The 21962-nt window shown below is 41.6% G+C and overlaps 1 protein-coding gene across 10 annotated transcripts in view; it reads left to right on the top strand.

Moving 5' to 3' along the window:
• Window positions 1-21962, top strand: part of NBR1 (NBR1 autophagy cargo receptor) — a 657239-nt gene that overhangs the window by 588513 nt on the left and 46764 nt on the right. For 2 of the 10 annotated variants that reach the window (XM_078645306.1, XM_078645303.1), the window contains one exon: window positions 682-2489. The exons of 7 other annotated variants lie outside the window; for them this stretch is intronic. In XM_078645306.1, coding sequence (XP_078501432.1) covers window positions 682-1165 — 484 coding nt within the window. In that variant the 3' untranslated portion in view covers window positions 1166-2489. Of the gene's footprint in view, window positions 1-681; window positions 2490-21962 lie in introns of those variants that run through there. One more of the 10 variants, XM_078645304.1, reaches the window with a different exon arrangement.

Genomic DNA, 21962 nt, shown 5'->3' with positions numbered 1-21962 from the left:
AGCCTACAGAAATGTCAAGGATTTGGTGAACATTTAGAAACCTGTTTATTACAAGTTTATTCTATTGTGGGATTCAGTCTTATTTACAGTTGCTTTCGATAAAGGGCATTTCTGGCATTGGTCTACTGGCAGATATGCAGGTCATGGTGTGACTACATTGTTGTCTTTTGTTCCTGCTTGTGTTTGTTTTGGCTGCCACCGTGGAGGTGAGCAGATAGGAATTTATGCATGTTGATTGCAAATTGTTTGCATCTGCAGCCATATTCTCATTCAAACAAATGTTTTGTGTTAAACCACAAAAATAGTCTAGCATTGTAGTTGAGTATTGCAAGAGGCCAGTCCATAAATGTATTCCTTTCAACAGCAAGTACTCCAAGTTAACTTGTACTTATTGCACCTCTGAGGTGTTACACTGTATTCCAACTTGCAGGTTACGTGGCAGTAGAAATGTGAGGAAGAAGTAACTCGCATATGTTTTGACTAGAATATTGTGTTCGCGTTGATTTTGTTTCATAAAAAGACCTTCACTGCACTGTAATCCTGCTATTAAAATGTTTGAAAGTGGTAATTTTGAAAGTGTATCTACTTGACTTATGTATACTTTTATTTAAGTATATCAGGGAACACAATTCAGGTGTAGAATGTTTCTAGTTAACCTAAGAGTTTGCCTTAAATCTGCAGTGGTAAGTGGACTGATTACTCGTCTTGGAATTGCATCAAACCGAAGCCTTTGACTCCAGCGCAAAGAGTTCAGAATTACAGAGAAAGACAGAGAAATGATCCTGTTGCATATCGAGAATACTTGAACAAAACCGCAGAAAGGATGCGAGCCTATAGGAAGAAAGCCAAACAATTTGGTGAACAATGGCAGGCTGAGCAGAGGGCGAAAGCTAGGCTAAGGCAGCAAAAGAGAAGGGAGAAACTGAGAGCGGCCAGAGAGAGTACATTAATGGAAATGACTGGCAGCGACGCACAGAAAGTTCGTCTTTCAAGGCTTACTGTGGAAGAATTGAGGAGTTACTTGCAGATAACCAGACACCTGACTATAGCTTCTCAATCAACAGCACAAAATCCAAGCATCTGGGGAAAAAACACACAGACGAGAAAAGAGGCAACAAAGTGGAAGCAAAGCTATATTTCCTCGCAACTAAAACACTGGTGTTAGAACTACCTTGTGACATTGAGGCATTTGCTGTTTGGCAAACGATTTCTAAATTTAAAAACTGATTTGGAGAGTTAATTATTTATTCAAAGTATCACTTATGTAATAGCTGGCTGCTGCCTTGATCCTTTTGGCTACTGCACCAGTAGATGATTTTCAGTATTCTTAATTAAACATTTCTTTTGCCACACTGACATCACATGCCTAACTAGTGAAAGTCGACTATGGCAGGATGAATCTCGTCAAATATGGAATGAAAGGAGACCGCTTTTCAGCCAGGGTGCTTGAGGGTGATGGTGGCAAAGAAAAGAAATGTGCTTTTGACAACACTTTGGATTTCACTAATTTGGATAATCATCAAGAAATTAAATGGGAACTTCCGCCCCACCATGGGATAATGTCCCTTCAAGCCAACTTTATTTTCTATTCATACCGTCATACGCTTCTTTTGTTTGACATCACTGCCATTGTGTAGTTGTCTGCATCTGTGCTTTTGAAAACTGGATGTGGGTAAACTGTGGGTTTAACAACATATTTGGCCATTGTACATGGATTGGGAGCTCTCAAAGGCCGCATTCCACTTGTAACCCTACCATCTATTGAGCCTTTGTGTGAAGAATTGACTATTTTTAAAAAAAATTTATTATTATGTTTTAAGAACCATGCTTTGTAGAAAACTATATTCCTGTGGACACAAGGTAGAAGAGATGACAATGTATTATGCTGTAGTGACAAATGAAATTGCTATAGGATAAATAACGCATCCTAAAAGTAAAAATATATATATAAAGTTGTAAAATGTAGTAGTGAAAGCAAAACAGGTAAAAAATAAATAAGACCACAATAATCAAAAAGCATTGCAAAAATCATAGGACGAAAACTTGACAAAACAACTATGATGGAGATGTGTCTACTCTACTGACATCAATAGAAAAGGATTTCAATCTGGTGGTGTTGCAAAACTGTTCAAGATATTTTTCTCTTGTTAATGTTTGTTGTGAGGTTAGAGTCAGTAACAGTCTTATGCAGTTTGCATCTGGCAAATGAAACTAGTAGGATAATTGTATTGATGCATTGTAATAATCACAGTTTAGATAGTTCCAAACTACTGGTTTTATTTGTATTTATTTTTTTAGCATCAGTAATTTGCACAACGTTGTTACTTAGTCCTTAGAAAGCCAGTCGTACAACTTTGGGACTGAAATGGTTTATTTATTTTACAAAGTAGGTAAATGCTGCCCAACCCCACATATTGTCACCTAGATCATTAATTTGTAATGAACTATGCTGTTCATTGATGAATATATATGTTTACTGTTCTACATTATGATATGTTATGTGTGGTATTTCTTTTTAACACAAGATAGCTGTTCATCTGATTTCTGTTTTTACTGTACTGGCTGGACGAGCTACCAAAATGCCATATGAGTACTTTTCTTTTCGCTCGAAAACTTTAGGCTTGTTACTTCTCCTGCCCTGCTACAATTGCTTTTTTAAAAGGTACTCATCTATAGGACGATTTTTGCTGCTGTAATTAACCAGTGGTGATCATTCTGCTGTGGGTGTTGTGTGATTTCTTTAGATTAACTATGTTGGTTTGGAGCTTTTCCTTCGTAAAATCCTTTCTTAATGTTTCCGGTCTCACATCTGTAGTAAAGATATTTATGGAATAGGGTATTTTCCAACAGATAATCAATCCACATTGTTCACTGCTACAAGTGTCCAGTCAAAAAAAGCAACACTGCGGCTGCAAAACACAGAAATTTGTTTGTCATTTTCTGCTCCATCATCGAAAAGTCTTAACAATTTCCTCTGAATGTCAGGTGCATTTGACTACTTTCTCAGAATGATACGCTAACAGATGTAATCTCCGTTACTCATTTCTTTATTAGACTGCTTTCATTCGCACATATGCAAACCTTTTACGTTGAATGATGCCATTGCTCGACTTTCAATTGTTATTGTGTACAGTCTTTGTGTCAAGTAGTTTATAATCTTTGTCTGCACTATTTATAAAAGCCCAGATTGTGCATCTTTGTCTTATGATCCCCAGAACGGTAACTACTTTTCCTTCTCATATTTTTATAATACCTAATACTGATCTAAAGAGCATTCTGTTTCATTTGAGACTGTCTACTGACCGGTATGTGAGGTACTAACTATTCACAGTTCTGAGGGTGTGATGGCATGAGATCATTAGTTTTGGAAAGTGGATTATTGGTAGGGGCAAATGTAGGTCTGCCACTGGCAATAAGGTCACTAACACAGTATAGGGTTCAGAATAGATCTGCAAGCAGGCAGGCGTAACTTTAAAGACAGGCATGTAAAGCATTTAAAAACAGCAATTCAGTAAATAATTAAGACACAACACAAAATAAAAATCCTACACCAATTTATAAAAATAGGAATTCTTTTTTTCTTTTAAATGACCTCAAAACTAAAAGAATCCACTGTAGGGAACCAGAGAGATGATTTTTTTTTTTTAAAGATTAGTCACTTTCTAGTGCTTTGAAACCAACAGTGCCCCTTTTAGTAATTTTGTTTGCTCTGACAGGGACACATTCACCTCTAGCAATTGTTCTGGAGAATGTCGATTCTCATAGATTAATTTCATAGAGAATCGTGATTTTATTAAAGACAAGGAGGTTAGCATTATGCATTAGTACTTTTATTCGCCACCTCTGTAGCACTTTAAAGAACTTAGAACAGAGCTAAACAACAAACTCTAAATTAGAACACTAAAGTCCCATATGATCCTGATGTCCCCCATCTTCTTTCTCTTTTGTTTCTTCTTCTTCAAATTATACTAACATTCTTCTACTCTGAAAAACTCCAATCCAATATATAAATTCCACAAATAAATTCAGTTTTATTAAAAGAATCAAGATGAATTAAAGATATTTTAAATATTCATTTCTTAAATCTACTTCAACCTGTAATGTTAAACTCAAAAGTTATCCATATCATATCAATACACATTTAAACATAACCTCCAAACCCTGAACATAGGGAAGGAGCCGGTAGGTTTTTATTTTTTATTATTATTATTCCCCCACCCACGACTCCCCCTCCCCCCGGCGAGCATGCCGGCTGCGGCTGGGCGTGGGGGACTGGCTTCCCTTATCTGGGCCTAAATTGGACCCGTGTGCACACGTTAAATATGAGTTCAGATTATGTGCCCTGGTCAGTAGGCATCCGGTGCAGTGTGCAGTTGTAGCTATGGGGCCAATGGTAGTCATATAACTCTTCATAACTTGGGGTAACTTTTGCCCCAACACCGGTGGCGACAGCTTTTTCTAGTTTGCAATTGCATCCATTTCTTAAACTCTTCCATTTTTTCAAAACTTCTTTTTCATCCTGTTAATCCTTTACTCATTCTCAATCTCATACATTTTACTCCTCCTGCAAGAGTATGCAATTTTCTGTGTTTCTCATGTTACAGCGGGCCATCCGAACCTCTTTCCAATAACACGTACTGAGGCAAAGTTCACTAAAATGCAGTTTATTTAACCCAATGCATTTCAGACCCCACGGGTCCTTCGTATGGGGTAACTGTAAAATCAATCAAACATACTCATCAGAAAATGCACAGATATATGTACTCATTAAATGTCAAAATTTCAAAATTTCTTCTGCCAACATCATGTATTGCACTAATCACCGCATGTTGTCAAAATTTCATGATCACGATTAACTTCCCTTTCCCTGTGGCTCCATTCTCCCCTAACCATCCTCCATTTTTCTCACTATCCCGCCGTGATTACACTCCCTCCTTTTTCCAAACGTTCTCCCATTCACCCTTCACAACCAAGTTGCTAAAACCCTGTACTCGGGAAATTTTCACCTCCCGCTGTGACAATACTAGTTAACCAAACGGCACCCCCACTCTCCACATTGGCTGCTGTGTTTCCAATTCCCACTCTCCCTCCTGCGCATTTAAGCCAAATCAAAATCCCTCTGTGCACTTCGAACGCTCATCTTCCAACACTCCCTCTCAATTGTCACATCGCCTACCTGCTACTCTATCTTTCTTCTCACTTCCCCGGCATGGATCGTAACGTTCTTTACCAACCCCCGTGTTTTAACCCCTCCTTATTCCTTTACCTCCTGTTCCCTCAGCCACCCGATATTTGCAGTGAACACTCCAAATCCCATAGTGCATCATGTTTTTCACCAGTGCCATATTACATTAGTCTGTTTTTTGTTTTATGTTTTTCAGCACTCGTGGTTCTTGAATTTTCTGCGCTCAGAATTATGTTTGTAAATCCTCAGTTGCCACTCAAATGTCCGTTCGACTCATTAAAAATAAACATGCTCAATGAACCAGAGTCTTCCGTCTTGCAAGGAGAAAGTGGAACATCTTTTCCGTTTTCACAATACTTTTGTTCATGCGGGTGCAAGCGGTCGGGCTAAATTTTTAAACATCATACAAAAACGTGTTGCACACCTTTATTTATCTCAAATTCTTCTTCTTTATATGAACCAAATATTTATCTTGTGCATGCTCACCGTTGACATGCTAAGCCCACAACAACACGTGTAGAATTCAACTCATCATAACTTGGGGTAACTTTTGCCCCAACACCGGTGGCGACAGCTTTTTCTAGTTTGCAATTGCATCCATTTCTTAAACTCTTCCATTTTTTCAAAACTTCTTTTTCATCCTGTTAATCCTTTACTCATTTTCAGTCTCATACATTTTACTCCTTCTGCAAGAGTATGCAATTTTCTGTGTTTCTCATGTTACAGCGGGCCATCCGAATCTCTTTCCAATAACACGTACTTATTTAACCCAATGCATTTCAGACCCCACGGGTCCTTCGTCAGGGGTAACTGTAAAATCAATCAAACATACTCATCAGAAAATGCACAGATATATGTACTCATTAAATGTCAAAATTTCAAAATTTCTTCTGCCAACATCATGTATTGCACTAATCACCGCATGTTGTCAAAATTTCATGATCACGATTAACTTCCCTTTCCCTGTGGCTCCATTCTCCCCTAACCATCCTCCATTTTTCTCACTATCCCGCTGTGATTACACTCCCTCCTTTTTTCCAACCGTTCTCCCATTCACCCTTCACAACCAAGTTGCTAAAACCCTGTACTCGGGAAATGTTCACCTCCCGCTGTGACAATACTAGTTAACCAAACGACACCCCCACTCTCCACATTGGCTGCTGTGTTTCCAATTCCCACTCCCCTCCTGCGCATTTGAGCCAAATCAAAATCCCTCTGTGCACTTCGAACCCTCATTCCAACACTCCCTCTCAATTGTCATATCGCCTACCTGCTACTCTATCTTTCTTCTCACTTCCCCGGCATGGATCGTAACGTTCTTTACCAACCCCCGTGTTTTAACCCCTCCTTATTCATATAACTCTCCCTACTCGCCTATAGTACTGCTTGCTGTCCAGCATCGTGCAGAGTTAGATCCCGGCGCTGGTGGACTTTTCGAAGTCGTGCCTTAAAATCTGAGCCGAATATCAGTGGCAAATGTCTTCTCAGAACTCGATGAGAAAATGTATAAGAAACAATCTGTTGAAATCCATGTACATCCATTTCTACAGCATCTTTACAACCTATAGCTACAGAAATTACCAAGTTTAATATATATGCACAAAACAGTATCCCGTAAAATAACGTGGGTGTAAGCGTGTGTGCCCTCCACCGAGACTCTCACCAGGATGCTTCATGGAAGCTATGCAAAAGAGCTCTGGACGTCATATAACTCTGATCTTTCATGTGGCAAACGTCACAAACTCACCTGTTAATAAGTGCTGGGTGTTATTAGGAGACCACTTTTGTATAGTGCCTCGCTATGTAGTTTTCCGTGTCTACGTGCTGTGAAACAGGTCATGGTGATACTATCCGACCCCTCAGGGATGGAAGGTTGAGGTGGGCGTGCCGGCATTCCAAATAGTTACTTGCGGAAGCGGCAGACGGCAGAGGCGAGCGTTTAACACACACACGTGTTAAACAAAGCAGTGAGCCATGTAAAGTGGAAACATGAAAATTCCATGCAGTTAGATTTGGCATGCATACCGTCCGTGTCAAAAAACCTAAAGTATGCCGATAGGCTACTCGCTTAATCCAAGTAAGCAGCGTACGTCTGAAAAAACAGGCAGCAGAAATAATTAACTGCAGTTTATGGAGGGGAGGCCAAAAGTGAACCCATCCCCAGACAATTGCAAAGGAAATAAATACAGCCTTTTTGCAGGCTGAGTAATAACATCGAGAAGTCATTCCTGTTTTCCACTGGGGTCGGTAGACGGATTCTGACACAGAAACAAATTTGTCTTGAAAACTGTCTGAAATAAGTCAATGCAGACTTATGTTATAGGAAGACGATAGATTCAAATCGACAAGTGATCTCTGTGTCCATCGTCCGAAGGTCAAATAATATAGGAGCAGTCACTGCTCTTGTTGCTGAGTCAGTCTAACATTAGAGAAGCCAGCCATATTAATTGGTGCTGCAGAGTTTAGTCTCAGCCGGGAGTTGTCCCGCAGTGCTGTTTGTTGCTGTACTCCGTCTTTCAGACTCGAGCTGAGTCCTAGCTGAATGTCAGCAGTCGTGTACCTTTGCTCCGAGTTTCACACAGGAGCGATCACATGCCTTGGTGATCTCAGACTGTCTCATGCTCGAGCAGTCACATTTCTAGTCTCTGAGCTCAATCACATATTTAATGTGTTTAGCGCGAGTTAATTTATTTTTCCAGGCAAGCAGCCTGAGAGAATGTGTGTTTTATTTTCTAAATGTTTTAAAGATTCACTGTGACCGTAGATGGATTCTGCTCTCTGCTGGCCGGCTGCTCGTGGCTCTGCCTCACCTGGGCATTCATTCAAATCCAGGCCTCTGCACAATGCCCTTCAGCCGTTTTTAAAGGAAAGAGCATGTTGTTGTATTGAACAAATGTAAATTTCACAATGGACGCTGTGACTGTATCCTCCCTGCTCATCTAGTTCAACATAGTTTACAGCCCACCCTGGGTGCTTTGTTTGTTTATGGCTTGACAAATGGCTTGCAGTCTACATTAACTGGTTTGATGAAAGCAGGGTCTTCTAAATGTAAGCCATAAAATGCAAGCCATTTGTCAGGACATAAATAAAAACAGAGGGCCGGGTAACAGATTGAGGGGATGGCATCAAGGCCACACTGGCCATTCCGGGCCTCAGGACTTTCCCTCAAGGAGGCTGAAACGGTGTGGGCCGGTTTTGTAGTAGTGCAGCAGTTTTAAAAGCACTGCAGAGTTCCTTGTATATTCAACAGTTTTCAGGCAACAATAAAGGTGCTAAGATAACTCTGGTGATTAATGTACCTCCTGGAGAGATATCAAAGTTTTATCTAGTGGCAGGTTTGACTCATCTAAGGTAGCACAGAGGGTTAATATGCCTGCTGCAAAGCACGTGTAATATGCAGATCACAGAACAGTGGTTTATGTTCCTCTCTTTAACAAGTGCTTTATTAACATTCTTGCTTTCTCAAATATGCTTGAAAATGCACCATTTGCCCACAATTTTTCAACATTTTCTTTGGGGGAGAACCCCCACGTACGCTCAATATGAAGGTCAGACACGTTCACTATGCTTGCTTGCCGCTGGGCACTCACCCTGAACATTTATGCTCACCACTTTCAAATGTCACCAGCCACCACTGTTTCCAACACACAATCCAAGGTTCTGGAATGTCCAAGAGGGTCCTTGAAAGTGTGAGACTTCAATTCCGCAATCCACTTGAACAAAACCCTTACAAATTCACTTGTAGTACTCCAGGCTGGAGATTCTTTGTGGTGATGTCAAGGTGAGCTCTGTTAACCCGTAACTTGCAGGGAGTCCACCCTTTAGTCCTTTTGAAGCAGGTTTGACCAACAGGGCTGTAGTTTCAAATAGTGCAAAAAAGGCGCAATCTCAGATTCCTGGCCTTTGGAATTGCACATCTAAATCTTCAGCGCAGACCCTTTTGATTCTCTTAAGTTTCAAGCAGCAGATCTCCAGGGCTCTGCCCCTCTCAGATACTTATTCCATGTTCTCTGGGTCTAGCAGGAGGTCACTCCTGACCAATGGGGTGCAGGGTTTAACCCATAGTTCTGACCACTTCCTGCAGAGTGTGGCAAAATGCTAACCCAGAAGCCCCTGTTGTTCCAAAATTCAATGTCAGAATTTTCAGCAGGCAGAGAAGACCCAGCTAGACACACCCTAAGATGGCTGTTCTCCATAGCCTCTCCCTCTTGCATCTGCTCATTCCTTTCTTAATCCTAGCATCTGGCTGCAGGTGAACAGTTGAAAGGTGGAAATGGCACTCAGGCCTTCTCTTTCCTTTGAAGACCATGGTTTACAACTCCTCCTCCTGCTCTGGCATTCCTATGCCCAGCAACCTCTCCTCCAAACGCGGCTTCCTAACCCCTGGGGTCATTTATCACCTCTCCAAAGCAGCCAGGCTCACCTACTTATCTCTGACCAATCATGGCAGAACAGTACAGGGTTGAATTTTGGCTTACAGACAAAAGAAAGTCTTATAACTTATTGTCTGTACCATTTTACAATAAATGTAACTATACCGAGTGAAATGTGAAATTTCACTTAACCCAGGGCATATAAAACTCATTTTATAAGGGTCCACCTTATAAATACCTGACTCCTCCACCCCTGGGACACCTAGGGTAGACCCTTGGGGTTCCTAATATGGCAAAACATTGTAGGTTATCCATTTGTAAGTACCCCAAACACAAAAGTCGAGTTTGGGCACAATTTACTTTTTAAAAGCAGTTCTGCCACACACAGCCACTTTTAAAAATACCTCAGGCTTCAGCAGTGCGCACATGTACGTGCAGAAAGGTCTGCTTGCCTCTAAACTGCCATGCCCTATTTATACTAGGGACTCATAGGTAGTTTCAATCCCCCTTCCCTAATATGTACTCGGGTCCTATGGGGTAGGACATGCCAAATACAGGGGTACCCCAACTCTTAGTATACCCTAGTGAATGTAGGTGTTTTCACTGTATTCTAAGTGTTTTCAGCATGGCCCTGGGCCTGGTTAGGCAGAGCACAGGGTCAGTCAGAGTCAGTTACCACCAGTACCAGTCAGCAAAACTTTGGGGGGTGCCCACGGCACAGGATGACTTTGCAACAATTAGCATTTCAAAATAGACTCTGTACCGCTTAGCCGGCTCCTGACTGTCACAACTGTCTAGAATGAGTAGCTAGTGCAGCACATTACTTCCAACAGTATAAAATGCATTCTGATTCCAAGCATTTGGTGACTGAAATCCGTGAAAAATGCGGTGTTTATCAAAAAAGCAAAGTACAGTAGATAAAAAGCTATTGTTTATTGCTGTGTCCATGTGACCAAATCCAAAATGAAGTGTTGTTGTGGCAGGTGGGAAGACTTGCAATTTGCTGGAAATAAATTGAATTATGTGTCTGTGGGATCTGTCCATTGTAGGTTTTAAGTTTATCATCAGAGATTTGGGTCACCAATAAACAAAATATGTTACATTGGTTTGACCTTTCTATGTCCCCTACTTTCATCGAAATGGCTTATCGAAAGGTTTTCCTTTGCTTCACTACTTGGTCTTCATAGAACTATCTTATATTTATACTTACTTGGGCATGAGCACTTTGGCAAAAAAGTATCTTTAAGCTCCCTCTTGTATTCAGCAAACTAAAAGCCAAACCACAAAAGCTTATTAAATTAAGATCTTAGGTGTTGCTTTTGCTGCCCATTCTGCCTTGGTGTTTGGATGGACATTGAGCACAGAAATCAGTCAAGAAAGAAAATGGCAAAGGTAGCTTTATCTGAAAAAGGTTTCATTCTTATGTTAAACTTGCAGTTATCTCAGCTTGAGACAAGTAACGACTCAGAAGAGTGTGATTTCTCAAAATATATGGCTTCGATGGATGTATGTATGAGTATGGTATTTTAGTAGCGCAAACTGACCCAAAAGTCAGCTCTGAGATGTGCTGCAGCATGTTGTATGCCTCTATTGGATGCCAGTGCGGAGTCTGGGAGACTATGGAATAAGGCACTACCACTGTTCCGATGCAAAAGTACGGTGGCTTGAACAGTAGTTCTGAAATCGCCGTCTGTGAGAAGTAGTTTGACTATCTTTCGAAGGTACAGCTGGTACCAAGCCATCTTTATTTTTTTGCCAATGTGTTAGTTGAGTGTGAGGTTGGTGTGCAGTGTGAATCCAAGTGACTTGGCTTTCATTGATAGTTCAGGTTCAAAGCGATCAAGTATCATGTCATTGAGCCAGGTTTGTACTGTATCCTGTTTATTGTTCTTGGCATCCAGGTATGGATAAAATGCAAGCAGCGTTTGAGGCGTTAGATGTTTAAAGCAGAAGAGACTTTCAAGTACAGCTGTTAATCATTGGCATATTGGCCAATCTTGATGCTGATGCCTTTGAGTAGTGACCAAGCAGCTCCATGTGTAGGTCGAAGATGGCAGGAGACCGTATGGAGTCTGGGGGACTCCATAGATGAAGGATATCTTTTGTGACATTGACGTGCCCACATGAACTGGTGTCAGTTGGAAAGGTAGGTGGAGAACGTGTGAAGGACATTGCCAGTGAATCATATTCAAGACTTCACGGTACATATGAGGGAGGGATGATGGACTGTGTTGAAGGCAGCTGAGAGGTCGAGCAATATCAGAAGGTAGGGGTCATCTTCATCTGTAGTCAAGAGAGCATTGTCTATGACGTGTATGGTAGTGGTTTCTGCTCTGCTGCGTGATCTGAAGCCAAACTGGTTGTCGTGCAGGAGATGGTTACCATCGATATGGTCTTGAAGTTGAACATAGAGTACTTTTTCAATGATCTTGCTGATAAAGGATAGGTGACTGATGGCCTGGAAGTTGGCAGGTTACCAGAGCCTAGTGTAATTTTCTTTAAGAGTGTCTTGAGAGCTTTTGAAAAGAGGCCTTGAATGATTGAAAGATGCCTTGATTGTGGGAGGAATTATTATTATTTATTTTTTTGTCCTCATTTGCCTTACCCTCAATACGGGCGATACCAACCACCTAACTAGGCATGACCCGGTCCAAGGAGTGTTCATGGCATAATCATAGGACCCCGGGGGGTGGGGGGGGGGGCCGGAATTATCTCCATTTGATCAGCAGATTCCAGAAAGCCAATTTACGTTTACTATATGATCTATTGAGGGCAACTTTAGATGTTTCATATAAAGACGAAAGCCACCCAGAGTGTGATGGGGCTTTTTTCTCTACCCAATGTATACAAATTTGCCTTCTTGCCAATAAAATTGCATAGAAAAGAAGGGACCTTGCTTTGCCTGTGATGTTGTCTTCCAGCCCAAAGATGACAAGTGGTAGGGTTATTGACAAAGATGCATTTAGGATAGAGTTTAAGGTATTCTTCACTTCTTCCCAAAATCTTGCAATGGCAGGGCAATCCAGGAACATGTGAACGTCACCGGCTCCTACAAAGTTACATTTATTGCACTTTTTGTCGGGGAGAAATTTAGAAAGTTTCAACGGTGTTATATATGCATGATGAGCTGAGAAGAGATGATTTCGTCTTAGCCGTGATGGTTTCACGATTTTATGAAGTAGACCGAAGGAGTTTAGCCACATCTCCTCACATTGAAGACCAGTCGCCTCCCCCCACAACTCATCTGGAAGATGAAACTCCCCATCAATTTCCTCCAACAGCTGCCAGTACCATGCGGCTACTTCTCTCCCTCCCATTGGTCGTTCCACTAACCGTTGCTCCAGTATGCTAGTCTTCCCAATGTGGGCGTCTATGCGACGCTGGGATCTCACCCAGCTTTCCAGTCGAATGTATTTAAATCTGGAAAGCCCAGGGCCAACGTGATCATATAACTCATCCCAGGCTATTAATGATCCTTCCTTAAATAGCTGACCCCATCTTGTAATGCCGGCTTGTTCTATTATGGAAGACAGACTATCTCTCAAACATGGTGGTAGACCGGGGGAGTCCCAAATTGGAGCGAAATTGGAATAGTAGGACAACCCCAGTTTTTTCCTAATACTAAGCCAGACTTTGGCCCATGACTGTAAGATTTTAAGTTTGAATTTTTTAAAGAATTTCTGACTCCCAAATTTGAACATGAAACCGTCTACTGCTAGATTCGCCCCTAATAGCATAGCTCTATACATTGACTCAGAAGGAAGATTAGATGGCATTTTTAAAAGCATCCTCGAGTGTGACATCTGGAAGGCCCATGCATAGTACAATAGATCCGGCAATACAAGACCACCCTTCTCTCTTCTTCTTCTCAACTTTTTCCATGCTAGTCTGGTGGATTTGTAATTCCAAATGAAGGAGTTAATTTCTCGCTGACATTTTTCTATCATTTTAGGTTCAAAATCCATGGCGATAGCATTAAAAACAAACATGAAATTTGGAAATATACACATTTTAACTAGATTTACCCTGCCCATTATAGAAAGTGGCAGGTGAGTCCAGATTTTAAAAGTCTTTTACTCTCACTGTATATTCTATCCAAATTGGTTTGTCCAATGCTGCCCACTTCTTGGGTAACTCTTATCCCTAGGTAGCGCATGGAGGTTGAAATATTTACCCCAAGCTGTATATTTGGTAGGTTCCATGCCATTATCTCGCTTTTGCTCGAGTTGATGTCATAACCCGAAATATGACCAAATTCTTCAGCCCGCTGAATGACGACTGGAAATGCCTTTACTGGATCAGATGTAAAAACCAGGATATCATCCGCATAAAGTGCTACCCGCTTTTCCCATTCTCCGAAGCTAAAAGATGGAATGTTAGCCTCCTCCCGCAAAAGATGGGCTAACGGTTCGATATATAGGTTGAAGAGGAGAGGGGAAAGCGGGCAGCCCTGCCTTGTACCTCTGGTTATATTAAAGGCTTCCGTCAAAGCCCCATTGACCAACAACCTGGCCGAAGGGGCACAGTAAAGCTGATTTATAGTTCTACGAAAACCTTCCCCACAGTTGAATTTTTTAAGTACGTCATTTAGATAGAGCCAGTTGACTCTATCGAAAGCCTTAGTGCATCTAAGGTTAGGGTAGCTAAAGGTAGGGAAAAGGCTGTGGCGATGTCAATGGCCCCTATCAGTTCATGTGTTAAGTCTGATAGTTGTCGACCCTTAATAAATCCTTTTTGATCTAAATGGACTATAGTGCCAATAACACTAGCCAATCTTGTTGAAATGATTGTTGTAAACATTTTATAATCATTATTGAGTAATGATATTGGTCTATATGACCCGCACTCAAGGGGAGATTTCCCTGGTTTCGGGATAAGTACAATTGTAGCCTCCCCCAGGATTTAGGCGGTAAATCCCCTTCTATTAGGATACCATTAAATAAGGCCGTCAGCACGGGGGCGATGATATTTTCCAGTGATCTATAAATTTCTCTCAGCAGACCATCTGGACCTGCCGCTTTTCCTTTTTTGGATTGACAAATAGCTTTTTTCACCTCAGCCTCTGTTATCTCAGTCTCTAAGGATTTACTCTGAGTTGTTGAGAGGGTTGGAAGCGTGATGGCTTCCAGCCATCTATCCCTTGCCTGCTGGTCATTAGGAAGATCTTCCCTATAGATCACCTCAAAAAATTCAAGAAAGGCTCTACCTATTTCTAGGTTAGTGGATCTTGCCGTGGCCTCTCCCTCTATCCTGATTTCCTTAATATATTTAAGTGCTTGATCAGATTTTATTTTCCATGCTAGCACTTTCCCTGCCGCTTCTCCGAATTCAAATTGAGAAATCTTGCTCGCTTCCCACCTTTTATTTACTCTCTCCTGTAGGATATTTTCCAGTTGAGACTTTAACCCGGCCAATTTTTCCTGTTCTTCTAATGTTCCTGGGGACGGGTCAATCTTTGACTCTAGAAGTTTCATATCTTGTTCTAGGCTAGCTACCCTTTCTATATATATTTTTTGCCTGTAAGAGGCTCAGTTAGTAATCTGACCTCTTAAAAAGGACTTAAATGTCTCCCAAACAACAGCCAAGCCTGCAGAGTTACTATTTATATCAAAAAAGGCTGAAGACTCGTCTGCCAGAAATTTAACCTCTTCTTCTTCGAGCAAGAGTGTCTGGTCAAAAGACCAGGATGGATGTTTAATGGAATTTTCGAATCTCAAAGTGAATGTTAATGCGGAGTGGTCTGACAAATGTGACGGTAGATAATCTATCGTTGTCAGAGTATCCTTTAGACAGTAGCTGAAGAGGGCATAGTCAATTCTGGATTTATGTTTGAAGAGGCTATTCCGGAAGGACACCCCTGGCTTGTTACCAACTCTTTCTCTCCACAAATCCGCCAAGCCAAGTTGTGTCATAGTTGTTATAAGGGTTTGTCTGGATTTAGCGGAGCTACAAGTTCTAGATTTTGTTGATTTATCCAGTCTGGGGTTAAGGACGATGTTGAAGTCCCCCATCCAGATTACTGGATCCTGAACTGATATTAGTTGATTCCTTACAGCATCCAAGTGCGAAGGGTCATCCGAGTTGGGACCGTAGTAACCAACCAAAGTACGGATCTGACCATCCAGCGTGACTCTCACTATTAGCCATCTCCCTGTGTGGTCTTCTTTACAATCCAGAATTTGCGCTTTTACAGATTTAAAAAAAATAAATATTACCACCCTTATATGAGCGTTATGGTCTGTGGAACAGAATTTATCGATCCATCTATGTTTTTTAAGTAGGGTAGTAGCCTCTGTTTTAAGGAGATGTGTTTCCTGGAGAGCTATGATCTGCGCCTGCGAGTCTCTCAAGTATTGTAAAATACGGTCTCGTCTACCTCTCACACGCAGACCATTAACGTTCCAGGACATATAATGAATAAATGTCATGTTATAGCTACAGTCCCTAACTCCTTCACACCCCGTTTGATGACATCTTAATTTTAGCATGTTGAAAATTTGGTTTTGGAAAAAATGAGAAGCTGAAACACTAAAACGGGCAGACAGATGAGGATTTTTTGCTATTTTAACCTTTCTCTCCCCCCCCCCTTTCCCACCCCCTGGGAAACCCACCCTTACTTACTCTGGCTTGGTGTCTAGCCAGATTTACGCCCACCTATAGCCTTACCCTTCGACCCCCCGCTGCTATAATGTCTTGAAATAAGAAGTTACTATTGCCGAGCGGTATGGAAGCAAAATAGCCATTTACTATTGTCTGAAAATTTATAATATCCTTCGGGTTAGTGCAAAAGGTAGAAATAGCTGAAATAGCTTCCCTATAGGAACATATAGAGACCTGTAAGGACCCGAAGAAATCTATATACTATGTACTACTGGTCACGCCTAAATTAATTTGTTTTATGGGCCTGGGCTTGGGCGTGTTCTCGGATGGATTCTAATAGGTCATCAGCATCATGTATAGAGCGGATGTTATGCATCTTGTTGTTGTACATGATCCGTAGAAATGCAGGAAATCTCATCTGCACCGTGGCTCCCAATGACCTAAATTTGTCCATGCGCTGCCCAAGCTCCCACTGTCTATCCAGTGTAGTTTTGGAAAGATCAGAACGTATCTCAAAGGAGAAATCAAGGCCCTTCATTGTTCCAGGTTTCAGAGCAAGATTTAGAATCTTTTCTTTAAGTGCATAAGTCAGAAAATTGATTAGCACCTTTCTGGGTTTAGTTCTTGCCGGGTTCATGCGAAACGGATCTCTATGTATTCGCTGAATATCCTTGTCTAATTCTTCATCTGTTTCATCAAGATTAATGGATCCCTTTAATAGCTGTATTATAAAGCCTTTAAGGTCACCACCTACCTTGCCTTCTGGAATTTTCAGGAGTCTAATGTTGTTGCGTCTTGAATAATTTTCTAACACTTCGATCCTCTCTCTCATGTTTTCTCCATCTCTTTGGAGGGTGTGTATTTTAGATCTAGCAGTCTCTAAATTTGTGGACAAAAGACCTACTGAGCTTTCTAATATTTCAGTTCTTTCACATAGGCCATCCACCTTTTGACCTAGTACCTCACATGTTGCTCTTATTTCACTCTGATTGATTTTAGAAACTGCAAAATCGTGTCTTATCTCCTCCCTCATTGCAACAATAGAGCAGACTATGGCCTCGAGTGCATTTCCTACTCTCAGATCCTGACCATGGCCTACTGCATCCTGCTTCTTCTCCTTTCCTGCTGCTAGTGTCTCTTCATCTGGCATTTCATCTTGTCGGGTAGGTGTTTCGCTAGCAGTAGCATTCTCTATGAACGTTATTGAATCAGGCGGGATAGGTACTAACGGAGCATCGGACACTGCCACTTCAAGGGACGAAATAGAGGAGGAGGCTGAACTGGAGATAGCAGTAGATATACCCTGCCCTGCTTGCTTATCCTGCCGCAAGTTTTTTCCCATAACTGCAGCCATATCCTGCGTGATCTGTAGTACTTGGGGCAGAGCTCTAACGTAAGAGCACAGTGATGGAGTTATATCACCTGGAGCTTTCAGATTTTTATTTTTGTTTTTATTTTTGGGCTGTTTTTGCCTGATATTTCCCTCTTTCACAGTCTCTAACCTTTTTTTACACTCCTGAACTTTTCTTGGAGCCTCCCCCAAGGTGCACCCTGGGAGCTGTAGTGTGTTTTCTTCCAACCCAAGCTCCTTACCTCGATGTTTGGTTTTACTCCTTGTAATCCTTACTTGCAGGTCTTTATTTTTATCACTGCCTGCTTTCGGACCGTCCTTAAATAAATCAAACACCTTACTTTCACTTGAAGCAGAAACCCCCCGGTCTTCTGGCTCCTCTGCCGCTGGTACTCCGACTATTTCTCCAGTAAAGGCAGAACTGTACAGTGCTGTGTCCCTCGGGGTTATTTCTCTTCTTCCTCTGCTAATCAAGACCGCGGTAGGTGACCTCCGAGCGCCTAAACTCCACGGCTGCCCGTCTCCAACACAGGAGAGAGGCGGAGACAGGTGAGGGAGGTGCCGCCGGTGGACACATTCGCCGGACCTGTCGTTCTGCAATGTAAGTCTCCTTCCTTTGGAATCTTTTCGAAATCAGACTATTTCAACCATGCTCAGCCCTAGAGCCCTAGAGCCTCTCCGCAAGTCAAAGGTTCGTCCGCATGATTTGAATGTCAGCAGCGGTTCCTGGGAGGGTGATCGGAGCGTGCGAGCCACTCTAGCTTGCGGCCGACATGTTTCCCCAAAGCTCTTGATTACCTTTTAGCCGTGGGAGGAATTATTAACATTAAGTAAGAGAAAGTGAGCATCTCCAGAGCTTTGCTCAGTACTTGAATGGTCATATTTAAAATGTAACTTGAAGTTATGGAATCCAAATGAGAAAAGGCCCCAAGATTGTAAACTAAAATTTGAGGAAGTCATGGAGTGATAACTCTCAGTTCTTCAAAACGTCTTTATGCACTTAAAACATAATGCCACCTTTTTGTTAAATTAGTATAGTTATGCCTATTTACAAAAGATGAAAGGTAGGTGATTCATCTTCCAACATAGACAGTAAGTATCTTAGTAGGCATTAACTTTGACATTTTTCCCCAAAAAAATTCAGAAATATTTAATGTTCAGCTAGAAAGTAAAAGTAAAGTCCACATTTGTAAAGCGCACAATCACCCGTAAGGGTCTCTAGGCGGTGGGGGCCGTCGGGAAGATTAAGCGAGCTATTGCCCAGAGTCGCATGGTGCTGGGCTAATCTGCCGCCGGAGCCGGGGATCGAACCGTGATCCCCAGATTCCAGCGTCAGTCGCCCTGGCCGCGGCGCCACACCTCTCCCAGAAGAAAATTACGTCATCAAGTACTATAAAAAAAAGCGTTATGTCAGAACTTTTGGGTCAGAGGTTTATTCTTTAGTTCCTGATACAAACGTATGCCAAGTCAAAAAAAGATCCTGTGTTTGTAACCTTCCCTGTGAGATGTCCTTCAAAGGAATATTCCGCACAAGCAAAGGCAATTTGTTTGGCAGTTTTCTGTTCTCCGTTTCAGAGGATGGTTATCAGTTTGGTGTATCGCAGTGTCTAAATCAACGATTTATAAATCAAATAATGATGATGCTATGATGGGACACCTTATCCTGCCTCTTTTCACTTTTAATCCAATTTGAGATGGAATCCAAATGGTCTTGTTATACTGCCACCAACGTTTCTTGATAGAGAGGATGTTGGCCCCTCAACTGCAATTCTGTTGTGCCTGCTTTTTTAAAGCTCGGCCATCAGCAAATCTCGATCATTGTTACCAAAAACGATCTCAAAATCAATTAACCCTTTCTTGTGCAATGGTATGATAATTGTAAGACTCCATTTACCTTGGGGAGGTGCCGTTATAAAAAATTACATTGATGACTGGTTATAGGGCAAAGTCTCTCCAGCGTGAGCTACATCTTTACACAATGCTTGCGGTACCTGTAGACCATAATGATTCGTGTGACCTTATAATCACCTCAAAACATATCAGCAACGTTTATTTTATCCTTGTTGTTGTCCAAAGTCTTGCGTGCTTTGTGACTTTTAATATTGCCCTTCTTATAACCATTATGATTGTGTTCCATTTTTCCTGTTCAATCTTGGCTTGGGAGGATAGAGGATGAAAGGGTAAGAAGTCTCATGGCAGGGCGAACACTGCATGTTTTCCTTTTGTCTAAGAAGGTCGTCAGGCAGAGCTGTGAGCCAAGGTCTGGCAGTTGCAGCCCAAACCAACAAGCTATTTTACTGGCCAGTTTTACACCCATAGCATCTGGTCCGCTTTGATGCGCCATCGAACATTGTGTGAAACTCACAACACCTTTGAGTTTTCAATTGAGAGAGATGCAAGAGTCTCAGTTTGTCAAACATCTCAAGTTACAATTCATAAGCCACTCATCGAGCACAGAAGGATTCTAGTTTTAAATCAAGAATAATTTGTTTGGAAAACATACAATGCCACGTGCATGGATGTTCTCTATGATTTCAGGCACCAGCATGTCATTCATTTATGTACTCAATGGCAAGTTTAAGAATTATAGTCTTGCTACGTCTTGCTCTCCACCGCGATCAGACATAATTTGTCAAAGAAAATCACATAGACTAACTGTGGACCAGCATCTCTCCAGTGATGCCTTGAGAAGATAAATTCTCAACAATGTATCGCCATAAATAACAATTTACACAGTCATGCCACAGTATTGCTGGAGTATTCACTTTCTGTATCACCACACAAACAGGTTCGTGGAATACCTGAGATGCTTTAATCTGTCACCAATTTTTGTGGCCTCAAAGTGTTGCAAACGATCATAGACCGATCCAGAGCAATGTTGATCTCGAATAAGCAGGACTGAGACTCAGACCCAATTCCTTTGTCATCGTTTATTCATGGTTGGAAATGTAATTTTTCCAGTCAAAGGCCGACTGAAAGCAGATACCCTTAACAGATTATATAAGTATTGCTTTGAATAGAAAATCCGCCACTGAATAATTAATATGGTTTTCCGAACCTGATGCTTCCCACCACTGAATCTCTCTACGACTCATACCATCCCTTGGTGGTCCCAGGTTGAGCTTGAGAGGATTATCCTCCGATATTTGATAAGGAAATGTTCAGTATGGCCTACAGGCATAAACAGGGTAAGATTGTCCTATACGGCAATCAGGCAGTGCCTGATGGGCTGGTGTGATAGGTCAGTGTGTGGCTATTTTTTAGGAGGTTTGTGAGCCTGTTTTGTGGTCTGGTGGGCCAGTTTCTGCTGTTGGTTTACCTGATATTACTACAAACATTGCCTGTAGGAAGCTCAAATACATTTCCAGTCTCCCATACCTTGCAAAACACCCATACAACGTGTGTTCGAAACTGCTTTGTTTGCAAATATGGACCACTTTTTTTTTTAGCTATCTGATTCGCTAATGGAGGGCACTCCTTTTTTGCAAACTTTGCCAATTTTCCGACCTTTCCCACACCTCTGATACACAAGAAACTGCAGTATCTCAAGAGTTCGAGCAACCAGTTTTTGGTTCCCATAACTTTCTCTATTCGGACAAGAACTATTTGTCTTCAGGTTCCATGCCTCCAGGAAAGTAATGGCAAATATTATGCACACCCTGGTATTTCGTATAAAAAATGTCATCATGTGTGCTGCTAGAAAACAATACAGGAAAAACAAGTATTCAATCAAGTGGCTTAATGTTTCTGTCTGGGCTCTCGGGTGAATGTAAACGGCATGTTGTCATTTGTGGCTTACTTGTTTAATCAAGAAGTCATTTACAAACAAACTATTATTCTGTTATAGTAATGTGTATTATTCAACCTAAAAAGAAGTCACTGAATATGTGGCAGTACAATAACATTTTAATAGTTTATTGCATTGACTTCCTCCCATCATATAGCCAGCTCTCAATGTAATTTCCTTGTCTTTAATGTACTTTTTATGTACAAGCTACTTGAAACTATACCTTTTGTTATATTGGTATGTTGAGCAACAAGACAAGCTTTCTGTTTACTGTCACTTGTGCCCGAAAAATTGGGGAGCCTCACCCTCTTTCTCCTCAAGAGAACCATATGTCTTATTCCACGAAGATACAGTGTACCTACGATGTATATATGATAGACTTCTAGCTGCAGATTCCTTACCTTGGAATTATCTACATGCGTCAGGACTGGATCTGTAAGCTTTTTTTCTGAACCGTATTCCTGCATGCCAGTAGATGCGTCGTCAGCGTCCCCTGCACTGGAAGTGACGTTCACGGCGGCTATATAGGCGCCACTCGTGCACACTGACAACTGTTTTTTTTCTTTCTGCACTAGTCAGCACAGATCCCGAAAGAGAAGGCCGACTTCAAGCCCTGCGATGCTTCTCACCCACAAATTCCAGTGACGGACCCGCACCTTGTTCGCC

Source organism: Lissotriton helveticus, chromosome 5_1 (assembly GCF_964261635.1).
Source record: "Lissotriton helveticus chromosome 5_1, aLisHel1.1, whole genome shotgun sequence".
In the NCBI taxonomy this organism is placed as follows: Eukaryota; Metazoa; Chordata; class Amphibia; order Caudata; family Salamandridae; genus Lissotriton; species Lissotriton helveticus.
This window is presented reverse-complemented; position numbering and strand designations above follow the sequence as displayed.